Source organism: Solenopsis invicta, chromosome 4, assembly GCF_016802725.1.
Source record: "Solenopsis invicta isolate M01_SB chromosome 4, UNIL_Sinv_3.0, whole genome shotgun sequence".
NCBI lineage: Eukaryota > Metazoa > Arthropoda > Insecta > Hymenoptera > Formicidae > Solenopsis > Solenopsis invicta.
The window spans coordinates 25,122,987-25,139,138 of record NC_052667.1 but is presented as its reverse complement, the minus strand read 5'-3'; the positions used below and the strand labels follow the sequence as shown (position 1 = coordinate 25,139,138).

General features: G+C 34.0%; 2 protein-coding genes across 3 annotated transcripts in view; one reads left to right on the top strand and one right to left on the bottom strand.

Moving 5' to 3' along the window:
* The window catches only part of LOC105200144, a 153,826-nt gene that overhangs the window by 9,143 nt on the left and 128,531 nt on the right, over positions 1 to 16,152 (bottom strand). For both annotated transcript variants that reach the window (XM_039448861.1, XM_011167559.3), the window contains exons 2-3: positions 3,017 to 3,265; positions 633 to 1,438 (exon numbers count right to left, since the gene is read on the bottom strand). In XM_039448861.1, coding sequence (XP_039304795.1) covers positions 633 to 1,438; positions 3,017 to 3,184 — 974 coding nt within the window. In that variant the 5' untranslated portion in view covers positions 3,185 to 3,265. The remainder of the gene's footprint in view (positions 1 to 632; positions 1,439 to 3,016; positions 3,266 to 16,152) is intronic.
* Positions 5,025 to 15,698, top strand: LOC105200163. The gene is made up of 6 exons (XM_039448464.1): positions 5,025 to 5,265; positions 6,017 to 6,292; positions 8,727 to 9,156; positions 10,691 to 10,954; positions 12,298 to 12,568; positions 14,814 to 15,698. The coding sequence occupies exons 1-6, from the start codon at positions 5,025 to 5,027 to the stop codon at positions 15,168 to 15,170; spliced, it is 1,839 nt and encodes a 612-aa protein (XP_039304398.1). The 3' UTR covers positions 15,171 to 15,698.

Sequence of the window (16,152 nt, the reverse complement as noted above, 5' to 3'; positions counted from 1 at the left end):
CCGAGTGCTACGAGACGTCACAGCCAAGATTCATTATGATGTCTTTTGTCTTAGAAGCAACCGCGTTGCCTGGCGTTGTCATGAATCAATTTCACAAGACGTTGCCAGTATATATACGAGCATTTTCGTTCCAATTCCTGACTCAAGCGGTTTAATTGACGTTGCTGCATGTCCGCAGTAACCGTTTCATTCCAGTAGCTAATAAATCGCACTCTTGATCGGGCCCGCCGAGGGTCTCTAAGACGTTGTTTTTCGGATTTGTCAGATTAAGATTACTTTTTTTAAAACCGCTTAAACCAACGCACACATACGAAAAAAATATCTTCGCCGAGATAAGAACAAATCGATTTGCTTTTGCAATATTTTTATCTCGTTGAAATTCGTAAACAATACAATGTTATACATGTACCTTATCAACTGCCATTTTTTACTTTAGTAAATCGAATACTTTTTCAGATTATATTGAGCCTTGCAGCCAAATCTCCAAAAGAGCGGGAACAATAATGGATTTTCTAAATGCTTAAAAAAATTTGGATTATTTACTTGTACACCTAACAACAAGACAATAATTCTATGATTAAATTAAATTTTATTGATTGCGAGTCCGATTTTGAGAAGAGTGGAATGCATACCTTAAATGATTCCTCGGCACATTATGGATGTCTTTGTACACCAAGTGCAGCCTGACCGTGTCGGAGTTGAGATCGGCGCGGATGGCCCAGGCCTGCTTGTCGCGGTCATAGCAGGGCGCAGCCGGCAAGACCGACGGGCCCAGCGCCTGCACCGCGACCTCGCAGATCGTCCTCGCCTCCAGCATCTCGAGCGACACGCGGAGCGTGCCCTTGTGCGCGATGTCGGACCATCTGACCCTCGTGTGCCATCCGAAGCCGCAGCCCTCGGCGTCGGATATGTCCTCGATTTGCTCGGAGTCGATCCGCCGTTCGCCGTCGCCCAGGGCCAGGCTGTATCTCACCCTGCACCGATGATCGAAGCCCGACAGTCTCATCAGGTAGACGCTCACGCGGCTGTCCTGGCCGCGGCCTTCCGCATCCTTGCCGTGCGGATAGATGACTAAATTCCAGTCGAAACCGCCGAACGCGAAGTAGTCGGTCTCCAGCTTGCTCGGCTTCGTCTGGCCGGCCGAGAACACCGACGTCGGCATCCTGACCTCTGTCATGTAGACCGTCCGCACGTTCGCCATGGACAGCTCCAGCTGAAACTCACCGTTTGTGTCGGCGAAATTACGGCTGTAGAGGTCCGCCACGGCGATGTAGCTGCGGTTGCCCTGGGCCGGTGCCTCGTAGGTGAACTTGACGCGCTTGCCGGAGAAGCTCTCGTTCATGGAGAAGTGCTCCCGATTCAGCAGCGTGAACGTGAAGTCCACGTATACGCGGAGGTTTCTTGACGCGCCACGCCATACCAAGTATACGCCCAGGACCTTGGTGGAATAAATATCAAATGACGGTATTTAGGTAAAATGTATTAAGTAAAGCTAAATATTTAGATCAAGTAAATGTTCCAGTAACCGGACATGTGAAGATAGAGAGCCAAAACTGTTGAATTTTTATACGGATTTACAGTATAAAGTGATTTAATTATATAATTAACTAAGATATAAAATGTTATTGTTAATATATAAAAATAAAAAGAATTTTTTTAATTATTCTAAAAATAATAAAAATTTATAAAGCCATTGAATGAACCAGTATAGCGGATAACGTGAAATGCTTGTCTTTAGAATGTTCTCAAAATGTCCTTGTATTGTTTATCAAATAAATCTAAAAGTACTATTCTAATAAATACATTTTTGTTTAAAAAAAATTAAGATTATTATCCATAGCTGTGCAACAAATTTTTTTAATGTTGATTTTTCAACAATTGTTAATCTATTTTATCAACATTTTTACTTTATAAATATTTTTAAGTATTTAAAGATTACAATTAAATCTTAATGTTAAAATATTCAAGAATAATAATAATAAGTTTCCATGTAAGTGTTCAGATGTAGGGACATGTTCCGTCACAGGAACATTTACATTAATTCTAATTGTATTACATCTTTTGAGACGAATTAAATGTTCGAGGATTGAGAGTTAAAGAGGAGAAAATTTAAACTAATAGCTTTCCTACATATCGTACACAGAAAAAAAAAGAATATTTTTGTTTTGAAAATATCTTTATTTTCAAAATAATACATATTGAAATAAAATTATATATAGCGTTAAATTATAATTTGCTTACACAAAGAAATTTTATCCAGTTTCATAAGAAAAAAAAATATATATTCTTATTATTCAATAATAATTTTCATGAGCTGAGAGAAAAAAATATCGGATAGAAAATAACAATATTTTCAAATTGGAATTTTCAAGAATTGGAATTTTTGAATAACATTGTTCTAAAAACAATTATGATCGTTAAATAACTATTAGATGTTGAAATAAAAATATAAAATTGTTTTGCTGATATTTAAGATTATTACATTCTTTAAAGAATAATAAATTATACATAAGTAAAATTGTCATTGCTTCATACATATAAAAAGTATAATTTCTTGAAAGGTAAATAGAATTAAGAAACGCTCGAATTTTTGTTAAATATAAAATCTCAAAATCCGGCTTTCCTGAACCAACAATAAATAAACGTATATAAGTAGAATATAAACCGCTTATATTCGACTCAAACGTTTATTTATTGTTGGCTGAGGAAGGCTTAGTATAGCCGAAACGTTTCACATTTATAAACATGATATTTATCAAATTAAAGATTTACACCTACAATAATTGTTTGGCTCGTAATATTGACCGGATTTTGAGATTTTGTTTAATTTCTTGCTGATATCTAAAACAATAATTGTTAAATAAAATATTACTTTAAATTTTATATTAATGGTTAGTATTGTTTTTTTTTCTGTGTAGTAGAGGAAAAACCTTTTACATTTGGTTTTTATCGAGAATTGATTAGAAATCTAAACTAACAACTTCGTTCAATAAATAAAAGATTCGAACTAAATTACCTTTTCCCCGCGTGAAAAGGCGACGGCCCATCTCTGAAAACCGCATACTAGTTCCTTGCTGGTGACGTCCCTCTCAGGATCGCGCACGACGGTCCTAGTGACGACGAAGGAGAAGACCCGCGTGCCACTGCGATCGTGCAGCTGCGCGAACCTATACAACAAAGCCATCACCGCATCTCGAGAGCACCGTTAACCCGATGGTCCGCGATGGTTTACGAGGAGGATTCGTTTTGATCGATTTACGATAATCTGAAAACACAATATATTCTGTCCATCACCTAATGATAATAATCTCTTTGGCGTTTAATAATACCGACAAAAACAAATGCGGAGAAATCTTAATTCTATCTTAATTATTGATTAATTAAATAATATCGACAAAAAGGACATTGGCTTTATGCTACCATAATTTTCTGTCAAATTGAAAAATAATTTTTTCTCTGTTCTGGAAAACTTAATTTTTGATTCTTTTTTTTAAAGTAAGGATACAATCGTATTGCAATAAATATCAAAAAATTCCAAAGAATGGCCTTTTAAAGTTTTTCTGTTTTCAGAATCATGAAGCTAATATTCTTTTTGCCGATATTATTGGATTAGTAAGTAATTTTCTGTCAAGATATAAAAAAATAGTTTTTTTTTCTTTTTTTTTGAGAAACTTAATTTCTTTAAAGATGTGAAATACAATTTATGGAAGCTGGAGATTATAAACAAAAATTCAGCAAGATCCGTCATAGACTATTGCAAGATCGATATTGATTTTACTCACATTTATTTTTAACAAATTCATTGGTCCTAATCTTCATTATTGTTTCATTTTTTAAGTTGTATCACTTTTGAAGCAAGATTCCGATATTTCTCGAGAGAGAGAGACTCGTGAATATTATTACTTAGAATATCAGACCGTCATTTATTAAAGCGAAAATGATAATTAACTTTTATCTTAATAAAGACCTTAATAATAAACGGCCCAAAATCTCGAATATTCTGTTAATCTTATATTCTATTGAATATTCCATTGAATATTCTCTTTCTGATTTAAAGCGTTGTAGCCAAAAAGTTCTTGCCCGAGTTTCCTTGAAGCTTTCAAGGATCCAGTTCAAGGATCTAGTCCAAGTATTCATCGTATAATCCGCTTTTATTTCTAAATACTGCACCCCGCACAAGGGTCTTTGTGGTATTAATTGTCACGTATAATGAAGCATGACAATGAAACGAGCGAGTAGGCTCTAATGTAGAGTTTTTTTCCAGAAGGCGGAAAACACGAAAGAAAAGTGTGACCTGGTTTCGCGAACAGCAAATAGCCTCCAACGCCGCTTTTGGTCGTTGAGAATATTTGCATTTTGGATTTCGCTTCTAAAACTGTCAAAAAATATGCCTTACGAAGGAAAAGGAAGAGTCAATTTCGCATATTTTAATGTATCAGCGTAATGCCGTATTGGCGTTTGAAATCCAGTAAAATTCATTTAGCAATTACAACTGACGCCGTGTTATTCTCTCCGTATTGATCTAGTAATTCATGCCCACGAATGCGCTGGGATAAACCGAATTTAGCACTTTGCGGCCCGTGTCAAATTACATTCCATTGCAAAGCTGCATTTTGGAATCTGCGAGAGTCGCGATGTATTATGTATCGCGCCGCTCGTACGCGCCTATTTTCACGCGATACGCTTCATCCACGATGATCCATTCATCAATCCGTCATTTGGTTGCCATGTAATGCAGGAGGAGACAATGGCACGCGTTTAATAAATCATAAATATGATTATGAAAATTTAATAACGTGAAGGAAGCAATCATGTGAAAATAGAACGCAAGCCTCGCGCCCACGTACGTACGTACATACATACGTCAGAAAAAAAATTTATTGTTTAAGGAGAAACGAACGACTCCCGGTAATTTTTCATCAATTGTCCGTTATTTTGCGGTATATTTTTTTACGTCGCACGTCGCGTGTCTAACGGATATGTCAGTTTTCCCTCTACTTAAAAACTTTCAATAGATCACCATCATGTCGGTGTTGAAGAGGGATGAAGCTCCCGAAGTCTTTAGGGAAGCCATCCTTTATCGTGAATGGGGCTATCGACTGGCTAGTCTGGGTAGATACCTCTTGGCTATAGATTATTTTGAAAAGGCGTCCAAATCAGCTGAGACCGAGGACCTTAGAACGTTAATCGGCCACTACAAGGCGCTCATCAAGTGCGCGAGATACTTCGCGGCGGAAAAACTGTCGGAGAAATGTATGAAAATGGGTAAGAGACCGCAAGGAGCTTCGTAAAGCGTAAACGCTGCAGATATCAAGAACACTCTTTTCGCATCTTCCCAGTAACGTGCAAATATGAATATTATTGTAATTAATTATCTCTTTGTTCTCACGCGTTACACGCTCATGCTTATGTTTCCGTTTATTCAGAGTTATTTTCTTTTATTCACCTCGTTCCGTATTTTTAGCTCACACAGAGCAAATTTTTCTTTAGAATTTACCCTCGAAATTGTGACGTGTTCAATGGGGTCATGGTATTTGGAAAATTTTAACCAAATTGTTATAAAATAGTTTAGTTAAATCTTAACTAGAAATTGATTTAACTATTTTACAACGGTTCGATTAAATTTTACGAAATTTTATTGAAATTACAATTATAATAATAAAATTTAAATTTTAACTAAAATTTAACTTAACTAATTTATAAGAGTTTCGTTAAATTTCACCAAAATTTTACTAAAGTTATGGTAAAGTTCCGAAATATCATGTTGTCCCACCACTATCACGATTTCGAGCGTAAATTCCGAGAATTTTCTCCGTTCTACGAATAATGTTTACTCAGTAAAGAATCGCATGCGAACGTGTATAGACGTTCGTCTCTTAAGCGGCGCCGATCGATGACGTCCGATAACCGTCTTTCGCTCGATAACTTCATAAAAAAAAAGAGAGAGAAAAAAAAAGTAAAAACGCTGGTACGCTTGATCTCTGCGTTCGTGCATCGTTCATATCTCTCTCCGCAGATCCCCGGCATAATAAAGTGCGGCAGATGCGAATGGAGGCGCTTTTCCAGATCGGTGACTTCGGTCACAGTCTGGTTCACGCCTACGAGGGTATACGGCGGCACCGGGTGACCTTTGAGCACGGCGTCTATCAGGCAAACGAGACCATCGAAGATTGCATCGGCCGGAACACGTCGCCTCTCGCGTTGCTGCTGCTCTACCCCTGGATACGGCGTTTGTCGCAGCACCGTGAGCTCCTGATCGGCAAGCTCGTGGAGGAGGAGGACGAGCTCGAAGGTGCGAACCGCGATTAGAGCCGAAGGTGGGCAAAACGATCGTGTGATGCTCGCGATATCACCGCGATCGGCCCTACTTCGATGAGCGAGTGCTCGAGAGTAATGGCGAGAGAACAGTCGTCTCGGAATGGCGCACACTGATTTTTACGAGGCGCGATTCAATTTTCGTAGATGGTGGAAAAAGAAAATACTTAGGTTCTTATCGGACCTCGCTTTACCGAAGCGAAGTCGATCTGTAATATAAGTATGTCGATATTTTTTGTTGTCAGTGATATAATCAGAAGAAAAGAACATTATTTTAAGAATATCTTTATTTTTGAAATATATAAATATTAAAATAAGATTATGCGACGTTAAACGGACATAATTTGTTTGCGTGAAAAAATTTTATTTAAAAAAATACATTTTCATTATTTAATAGTAATTTTCATTAAGCTGAAAGGAAAAAAATTAGCAATATCTTCAAATTAAGAATTAGAATTTTTTAATAATGTTGTTATATTATTTTATTTATCATCAAAGCAATTATATTTTGCTCTTTAGACTACTGTTATAATATCGTAATGAACATAAGATTTTATTGAAATTGTAAATTATCAAATTCTTAAAAAAGATTAAATTATATATACTTTTTACTTTTTATATCTTGTAGTTGTAGAGTGAAAAAAATTACTCAAGTATTACACAAGCTTAATTTTTATTCTTTTAAAGTGACGTTTTACTGTACGTTTCACTGAAAGAGTAAAAAATCAAGCAAAAAGTTGTGTTTTTGCTTGTATACGAAACAATTGTTAATTAAAATATATTAGTTTGAATTCGATACTATTGTTCTTTGGTGCAAAAAAATTGTCTTTCTCAACTGTTTTAGAGTAGACCGAGACAATCGGATCACAGATTAAATCAGTTCATTATAAGTTTGGAGACTGTTATCATTAGTTTTTTTATTTCATTTCTGCTTTATCATGCTAGTTACTTCCACGCGCTTTTTCTGCAATAGAAACAATAAACAATTCTGTATTGGGTGTGATTCATAATCTGTTCGGAAATGTGTTTGATTGTTACTAACAAATAATGCAGTTGACAAAAGTGAAAATTCCTGCATTGGGTTTCGTTTCTTCGACCAGACGATCTCAAATAGATCATCCGTTTTTGTAAATCCGTACCCAAGGGGTTAATATTATTAAAATATGGATTTTTTTATTTTAAACTTTTCTTCTTTTTTTCTTTCTTTTCTTCATCTTCATTTTTTTACGTATTTAAAAACTTTTTTTCTTTTTTCTTTTATTTTTTATTATTTTATTTCTTTTCTTTTCTGTTCAATGTTTCATAATATCTATCCGCCTATTACATGTGATTTTTTTCTGAAAGAAAGAAAGGAAATAATATTTTATTAAATAAATTTTTATCTGTATATCAAAATTTCAAAATATTGCACCTAATCCAGCGGTTATCAAAAATGTATATTATTCTTTTGTGTATATTCGCTCTCCTATTTTCTTTTTCTTTCATTTTTCTTTCACTTTAAACTTTTTTCTTTGCTTTTCCTTTTTTAAAAATTTTTTCTTTTATAACGTTTCTTTATTAAAATAAATTGTTAACTTTGGTGAAAAGTTAATAAATTAAAGTTCATGTGTTACAAAAAATAACTAATTAAAGTTAAAGTTAAATCATTTAAAATTAACTAAGTTAAATTAAAAGTTATTAACTTTATTATTTAAAATCAAAATATTTAAGATAGACTCGGCAATATTAAAGTTAGAAAATAACGTTGGAAATGCGAGTCAAACACGGTAGTTGGTGCGTCAATAATAATAATACATGTATTTCGTTTTTAGTATATAAATATGCATACAAATATTGGACGCGTTTCGACTTCCCTTGAAGTCATTTTCAACGATTCAAAATGACTTCAAGGGAAGTCGAAACGCGTCTGATATTTGTATGCATATTTATGTACTAAAAGCGAAATACACGTACTATTATTATTGACGCACCAACTACCGCGTTTGACTCGCATTTTCTACGTTATTCTCTAATTTTATTATTTAATTTTTAATTTTTTAATTACCCAATCCTGCAAATATTAATGAGTTACGAGAGTTTGTAATGCCGTGTGATGCAAGAAGAGCTCCCTAAAAGTCGTTGATCAAGAGTAGTCTCGCGCAACGAGAAAGACTCCGCATTATGTGCACGCCATCTTTGTTAAATGCCCCATTCGGGTTGTTGACCGCTCACGGTTCCGTAAGACCGTAGGCGGCACGTGGCGCGCCATCTGGGCCGGTCTCCCCACTCTCCTCAATCGCTCGGTCATTCAACTTGCCCCAGGCGCACGTGGCCGACGAGGCATCACTTGTAACTAATGAAAAGTTTTAAGTAACTACTTTGAAACTTGTTTCAACTATGATCTAACAAGCGCATTGGCTTTATGATCGCAGGTGTTGCGGAGGACGAGGCGAAATTCAAGGTGAACGATTCTCAGATGCGGTTGCAGACGCGAATGAAAAGACTGCAGCGCGTCATCTCTGCAGAAATAGGTATGAGTTACTTGACGACCGATAAGGATTTCCTGGAGGAGATCGTGAGTCGGCCGGAGATCGTGACTTCGCCGAACAAGAGGCTGATCACCGAGCTGCTCGCCCTCGCGAGCACGTGCTATCGTAACGCGATCTATCTGCAGGATCTTTTGCGTATGAGACGGCCGCTCTACGTTACTCTCTTCCGGCGACGTGAGATTCCGAAGGGGCGCAGAATGATGATGGAGCGGGAGCGAAAATTGCGAAGGAACATCGTCGTCGTAAAGGCGGATTTTCTCTTGCGACTTTTGCGAGCCGCGAGAATTAACAGGGACTATCCGACCTTTTTCAGGTCGGTAACAGTGTATCCAGACTTGTTCAAAGCGAGTCGCTAATACACTACGAATATGTTGCAATATTTCAAACGTTCCTTGAAATTGGAATATCCGAGAAGTTTGGATCGATCAGCCTATTGAGAAAAAGAAGCTAACTCAACATGAAATATTTTTTAGACAAAGCAAAAAAAAAACTTGTAGTTGTTTGTTCAAGCAATCGATAAGATCTTTCTCTTTAAAATTAAGAAAAATTTATTGTTTTAGCTAACACGTATAAACGTATATAATATGCATGATAAATGCAGTGAGCTTTATTGGTTTTGCAATTTGACAAAGATTTATGTCGGAATTAAAGTTTCCGTCATTTTTATTTTCTACGTGTAGATGCAAAAATATAGTTAAATTTTAGAATTTTTATGATTTTGAAGCATTTTTACTACCTTAAAAAAATATACATATTGTATTACAAAGCATACGTTATTTATTGGAAAAATATGTTCTTCTTTTATCTTTATTTCAAATTTAAATGAAAATAAAATACTAAACACAGAAAAAACATTGGCAAAATAAGTTTAATAAAACAAAAATTATACATAACTGCATTTGTAATCATACAGAGTAAAGACTTTTCTTGCAAGTTGACCCACTTTCCATCCTTAATTTATAGGATTTGTTTCTGCACATTTAAAAAACGTTCAATTTGTAATGAAGAAGCTAAAAGCAATCCCAGGATTCTTAAATGTTTTTATATTTTTGGATATAGCTGCTTTTGCATGTTTTTATTTAAATTGATATAATTTTAATATAATGTCATGATCACAGTAATATTTCATATTTTTAATATTTGATTCAATCGTTATTATATTCCATTGGTATATTATAATATTTTAATTTAATTATATTACTTTATTTTCTGAATTAGCTTGTTATTTCTCTTACTTTCGTAGATAATTAAAGTTATAATTTAATTATAATATTATATAATAGTGCGCCTTTTTCTTGTAATAGACTCTTGTTTCGAATAATTATTATACATATATGTATATAAAATGAAAACTACAATTTGCATTTTGAGCATTATTAAATCTTTTTCCTTTTTTGTTTACTTTTTTGTGGTCTTGTAAATTTAAAATACACATTAATAATTTTATTAATATTTTAACAAAAAGACATTAGAAAGGTGAATTTTTTGTTTACTTCGATCTTGTTTTGTAGTACTAAAAAAGTAACGAAAAAAAGCAGCGAATCGTTACTTTTTAAATAACGATAATAGGTTACTATTTAAAATTAAGAACTTATAACAATAACTAGTTACATTTTCTGGCTTTGTAACGAGAAATGGTAACAAGTTATTTAAAAAGTAACTTTTTCAATCTCTGTTTTATAATGCTCAGTTATAACTTCGGTTTTTCAGCTACTACCGCGTCTATTGGGTGCAACTGGTACTTTCATTACTTTTTACTATTGTTTGTGTTTCACTAATTTTTGTAAACCGCTGCATTCAATAAAGTTACTATTGTTGTTATTATTATTATTATCATCTTCTACCAGACTCGTCGATCACATCAAAGACACCTTTGACGGGTACACGGACAAGATGTTTCCATTGAAACAAAGGTGCCTGGATGCGCTTTATAAGATAGTGGCGCGGGTGTACATTGACACACGTAATTTGATGTGTTTGGACAACGAGGAAATGAAGACGAGGTATTTGAAACATCACTTGGGAATACGGATTGCAACGTTGCCACGGGACAGTGATATCGCGTGGATGCCGATCATGAATCCGAAGAAGACGTTGAAGATATTTCGGAGGTATAATTCATTCGTAAATAGATTTTAGGACGTAATTTCCCTCGTGAATTTCCTGTTTCTTTTATGCGAGTACACAGTCATGTTTTACTTCTGTGCCATTCGAATTTTAGCCACAAGCAACGCCGATTTTAACGCAAGATTTTACTTGGAAATGCTAGATTCTCGTTTATTTCTGTGAGTTTTATTCTTTATTAATCCGTAAGCACTTGCGTGTAGGTCAAATTGACTCATTGTCAAATACAAGCTTATACATTTATTAATTAAGTATATTACGCAACAAAATATTTTTAAAAATATGAAGTCTTTTTAATTTTTAATGTTTGAAAGTTGTGTTACTTTATGTACAAAATATGTTTATAATTACTTGTAAATAAAAATAAAAACAAATAACGCAAAAAAGTTACACGTGTGCTTACGGATTCATGTAAGTGCGCTTTTTGAAGTAACAATCGTCTTTTTTTTCTCAATTTAATATAAAGCTGCACGGAAAAAATAGTTTTGCTAATGTATCTAAAAATTTTAGCTAGATACAGATCTGAAAATAATTCCGTTGACCATCAAAATAATTATGTATGACGCTCATTAATTGTTTGAATATCAAAATTTTTTGTGACCTTGTTCATCATCCTTGAACGTTTTTTATAATTATTTTTGTCCAAGAAAATTATTTTTTACACGTATTTAATTATATCTTTAGATATTTCAGCAAAATCCTTATCTTCTGTACATAATTTGTACGATTACACAGATTAAATTTACACTGAGAAAATAAAGTTGTTAATTCGATTAAATTTATCAATTTGATTAAATTTTTTTAGTTCAAGTATTTATGTATTTAAATTAAATATATGAATGCTTAAACTAAACTTCAAGTATTTTATACATTTAAGTCAAATACTTGGACTGAAAAAATTTTATCGAGTTGAAAAAATTAGTCAAGTTAATAACATTTTTTTTCAGTGTACTAATTAAATATATTACGCAACAAAATATTTTTTTAAAGTATACATTTTTTTAATTTTTAATGTTTGAAAATTATATTATTTTATGTATAGAATATGTTTGTAATTACTTATAAATAAAAACGAATACAAATCAGAAAAGTCGCGCGAGTGCTTACGTGGGTTAACGTAAATTTGTTCTCAAAAGCAGTAACAGCCGCTCGTGTCTCTATCAAAATGCTATATATAATTAATACAATTATAGATTACATAATTTAGAAACGTTATATAATGTATGCTCGTAATTTACAGTCATAATTACGCTCGCGGTTATTCCGCCATAATTCTCACTTAACCGATCAATATTTCGAAAATGGCTTCAATATTTGCGGTTTCGAGCAGGAGATTAGCCATGGCATCAGCGCCGCTCGAGCTCGCCTGGTTGCATCATGAATTTTGCAAGCTTCTCATCGGCATACACCGCTTCGATCTGGCTAGATATTACTCAAAGAAGGGACTCGACATGGCGCGGCAGGCGAACTGCAACTTATGGGTTCTGAACATTAGTCATCTGATGCTGCGAACAGAGGTCTGTCAGAATAATCGGAGCGACGCGAAGGACATCGCGATCATGACGCTCGCGCACGCCAAAAAGCTAAACATCGATTGTCTGGTAAAAATAAAATTCGGACAATTTTCGCGAGCTCATTATTCAGCTCGTAATGGCTCGTCGGCCATTTTGCGGTCGAATTTATTCTGTGATCGATACGCGTACATTATTTAAAATTAGCTCGCGGCGCGCGCGCGACGGAACGTGTTTAAAGAGTATTGGAAAAAGACGAACGCGAAACCGACCGCCGCGTCAGAAATTTGCGCTAATTTTTTTTTTTTTTTTTTTGTTTAGAGCAATCTGCTCCCCGTCGCGTCTGTTAAATTTTTTAACAGGCAAAGTCTTACGGCGCTATGACGTAATATATTCATTGGTGCATTAACGAGGGTCACGTCATATTTGCTAAAATACGAAACGAACGAAAGATAATTTTCTTTGGAATAATCTCCCGTTCTCATTATATTACTAATCTTTTAGACATTCCAACGTTGAAAAGTTTTTTTTTCTTTCTGTTCGAGTTGTAGGGAAGTGCTGCTAAATGCGGTCGCCTAAATCGTACTTCATCAATATTTTAGATTTTTACTTAACATAAGCAACATTTAGCGAGAAAAATATGAAATAAATGAGTAATGAATAATAACGGATAAAAATTTAATAGATTTCATCTTATTTTACGCGTGCTAATAATATTTAAAAAATTAAATACTAGACACTAATATTAATTTTTCATTTTAACTTATTTAGCCGATAATAATTTAATTGTACAATTTTATATTTTTTCATATTTATATTTTTATAAAAAAAGTTTATTATAGAATATTTTACATTTATTGTATATACACATACGTATATTAGTAGTTATTAAAAAGATTATATCAATATTTTTATTATAAAATCTGAAGAGTCTTTTAAATCGTATCGCCACAAATTTTTATTACAAGAAATAGTATTAATGTAAGACTGATAAGTGATAATAATAAAGTTAATGAAATCAATATAAGTAAAAATCTGTCAATTGCAAAAATAAATTTAACAGTTTCATCTTTATTGTTATTTATCAAATATGATTCTTTTTTAATAAATTATTAATAAAATTAGTATTAGTTAATGATACCTTATATTTTGAATTATCTTGATTCGATACTTTCAAAGATCCAAATCGTGATGTGATTTTGGAATACCATAAGTACGATTTAGGTGATTAGGTGGTTGCCTAAATTAAATCGTTTGAACATGTTGCTTAAAGACTAATAGGATTGGGAAAGTTACTTTTTAATTAATTTACCATTACTAATTCTAGTTTCTAATTCTAAGAAGCATCTTGCCGTTATTATTACTTGAAAAAATAACGATTCCGTCACTTTGTAGTGTTAAAACAAGATCAAATTAATATAAAATTTACTTTGCTAGTTTATTGTCAAAATATTAGAAATGAAAACAATATTACAATAATACATCGAATCAATGCTCTTTAGATTTAAACTCGAATCAACAATCCATACTTTTCTTTCTCTATAAATTTTTTTATGGTCTTAATGACTTTAAGATATAAAATAATATTGTTTTCAAAATCAAACCAACAATTGTCAAGAGCTATAGGAGCAAAGCTAGGGATCGTCGTGCTAATATAAATAATCTTCAATCCATAATAACAATAAACTTCAAAGATGTCGGCTAAAAATATATTGTTTTGCTAAAGATGACCGCATTTACGGTCAAAACGTTTCAAATTTACAGTGAACACGACGACCTAGCTCTGCTCTTGTAACCCTTGACAATTGTTGGTTTGATGTGAAAATAATATTATTTTATATCTTAAATTTGTAAGACCTTGAAAAATTTATAGAGAAAGATTTAAAAGTAGTGCAAATTAAAAAATTTTGGTGTTTATTAATTTATAAATACAGCATTATTTCCCAAACCCTGATTTACAATTAATAATAAATTAATTTGTTATTGAAAAGTTAAACACTATTCCAATAGGTATCTGGAACATCAAATTACGATTTCCAAAATGCATTTCCGTACAAATCAATACCAAATGAGAAATATAATAAAAAGTAACTTAAATGGTACGCATTCGACAACTCTTCTCTACATTCCCGTCATTTGCAGCAATTCTTTTTTTTGACAATATAAATGTTAGAAAGGTTATCGCTCCGGAAAACCCCTTCACAAAGATGAACATAACGATCCCCTTTTGCGAGTTTCGCCATTACGCGACACAATCGAGTCGCTGACGTAGGGATAAGCAAAGCATTGACAAGGCGCTTAATTCAAGGGCCGGTTCCGTAATGTGTTACCGCAGATAGACTTCTATGAAAGGGCCGTAAAGGCAGTGGAGGAGCTGGACATGGAGCGTAGCGGCGACTTTAACGGCATCGCTGCCAGGCAACAGCTTATCCTCGAGCTAATGCCGAAGGAGATGAGGGGTGAGGTGAATTTTCTCTGGCGGCGAATGGACGTCGTGCCCGCCGAGAGGCAACTTTCCGTCATGCCGGGCTGCAAGCCAATCGATCGAAAGTTCAAAATGCCGTCCACGCGAAGGACCATATTATCCAGCCCGCCGAAGGACCTCGAAAAGGACGCCAGGATCACACTGCTGAAGCAGTACGACCCGCCGCGCAAGCGACCGGGTTTCGTGAATTTTCAAGAGTTCGAATAATCGATGCTCAATCGAAACGCAAACAGTCCCGTTTTTTGCATTGTTTACCGCGGCATTCGTCGCAAATAATTTCGCCAGAGGTAATCGGCGCCAGACACAAATGTAATGATCCGAATTCACGAGCGGACAGTTCGTGCTCGACCGCTGTGCTATTAATGCGCGTTTGCTCGTTTAAAATTTATTGAAGACCGTTAAAAAACATGTACCTCGTCGACGCGTTTATTCGAGGCGACGACGGGCTTTTATTTACTCTTGATGGAGGCGATTTATTTGCGCTTACGTTTTACAGTGGAAAAAATATACATTTAGAAATACACATTTATTTTAATGCCCACCAGAATAACTTTGTACCGCTTTCTACCTCTGTCAGAAGCTTTAATCTTTATCCGAACAATCTATTTATCACGCAAGCCTAGGATTCATCAGATACCTATTCTAATGGTTTTCACGTTTACATACAGAGGATGGGCAGAATTGTATAAGCATCCAGGAATTATATTATTTTGTTACGTCCATGATGTGTGAAGATTGAAGTTTTGTAATATTTTTAATATTTATATCTTGAACATTTTTATTGTTTATTCTAATAATTAGAATTGCTTTTGCACATTTTGACGTAAGAATATTCTTGAATATTTATTTAATTAATAACAGATTACTCTACCATTTGTCTTTAATACAGATTTTATTCTTGTTTAAAATAAAGTGATGCAATTCTTAAATAATCACAAATGCAATGTTGTACTATTCTTTAATCAGAACATCTTTCAGTTGATCATATAAGTGTGCGAGAAAGAAATTGTTTCTCACACAATTTTACAAAATTTCTTTCTGTTCTTTAAAACTTCAACTTTTTCCTGGCCAATGTAACTGCCTGGTTTAATTATCATTGTAAACAATTTTGAAGGGCAGTGTGAAAAAGAGATTTCCCTCTGGCATCTCTTAAACATCCTGCAATATATCTCAAAAGATATTCGATTAG

Coding starts and splice junctions, on each gene's coding strand:
- LOC105200163 (XM_039448464.1), top strand. CDS start 5,025: ATGTCGGTGTTGAAGAGGGATGAAGCTCCCGAAGTCTTTAGGGAAGCC. Junction 5,266..6,016: donor GGAGAAATGTATGAAAATGG/GTAAGAGACCGC, acceptor CTCTCTCCGCAG/ATCCCCGGCATAATAAAGTG. Junction 10,955..12,297: donor ACGTTGAAGATATTTCGGAG/GTATAATTCATT, acceptor GGTTTCGAGCAG/GAGATTAGCCATGGCATCAG.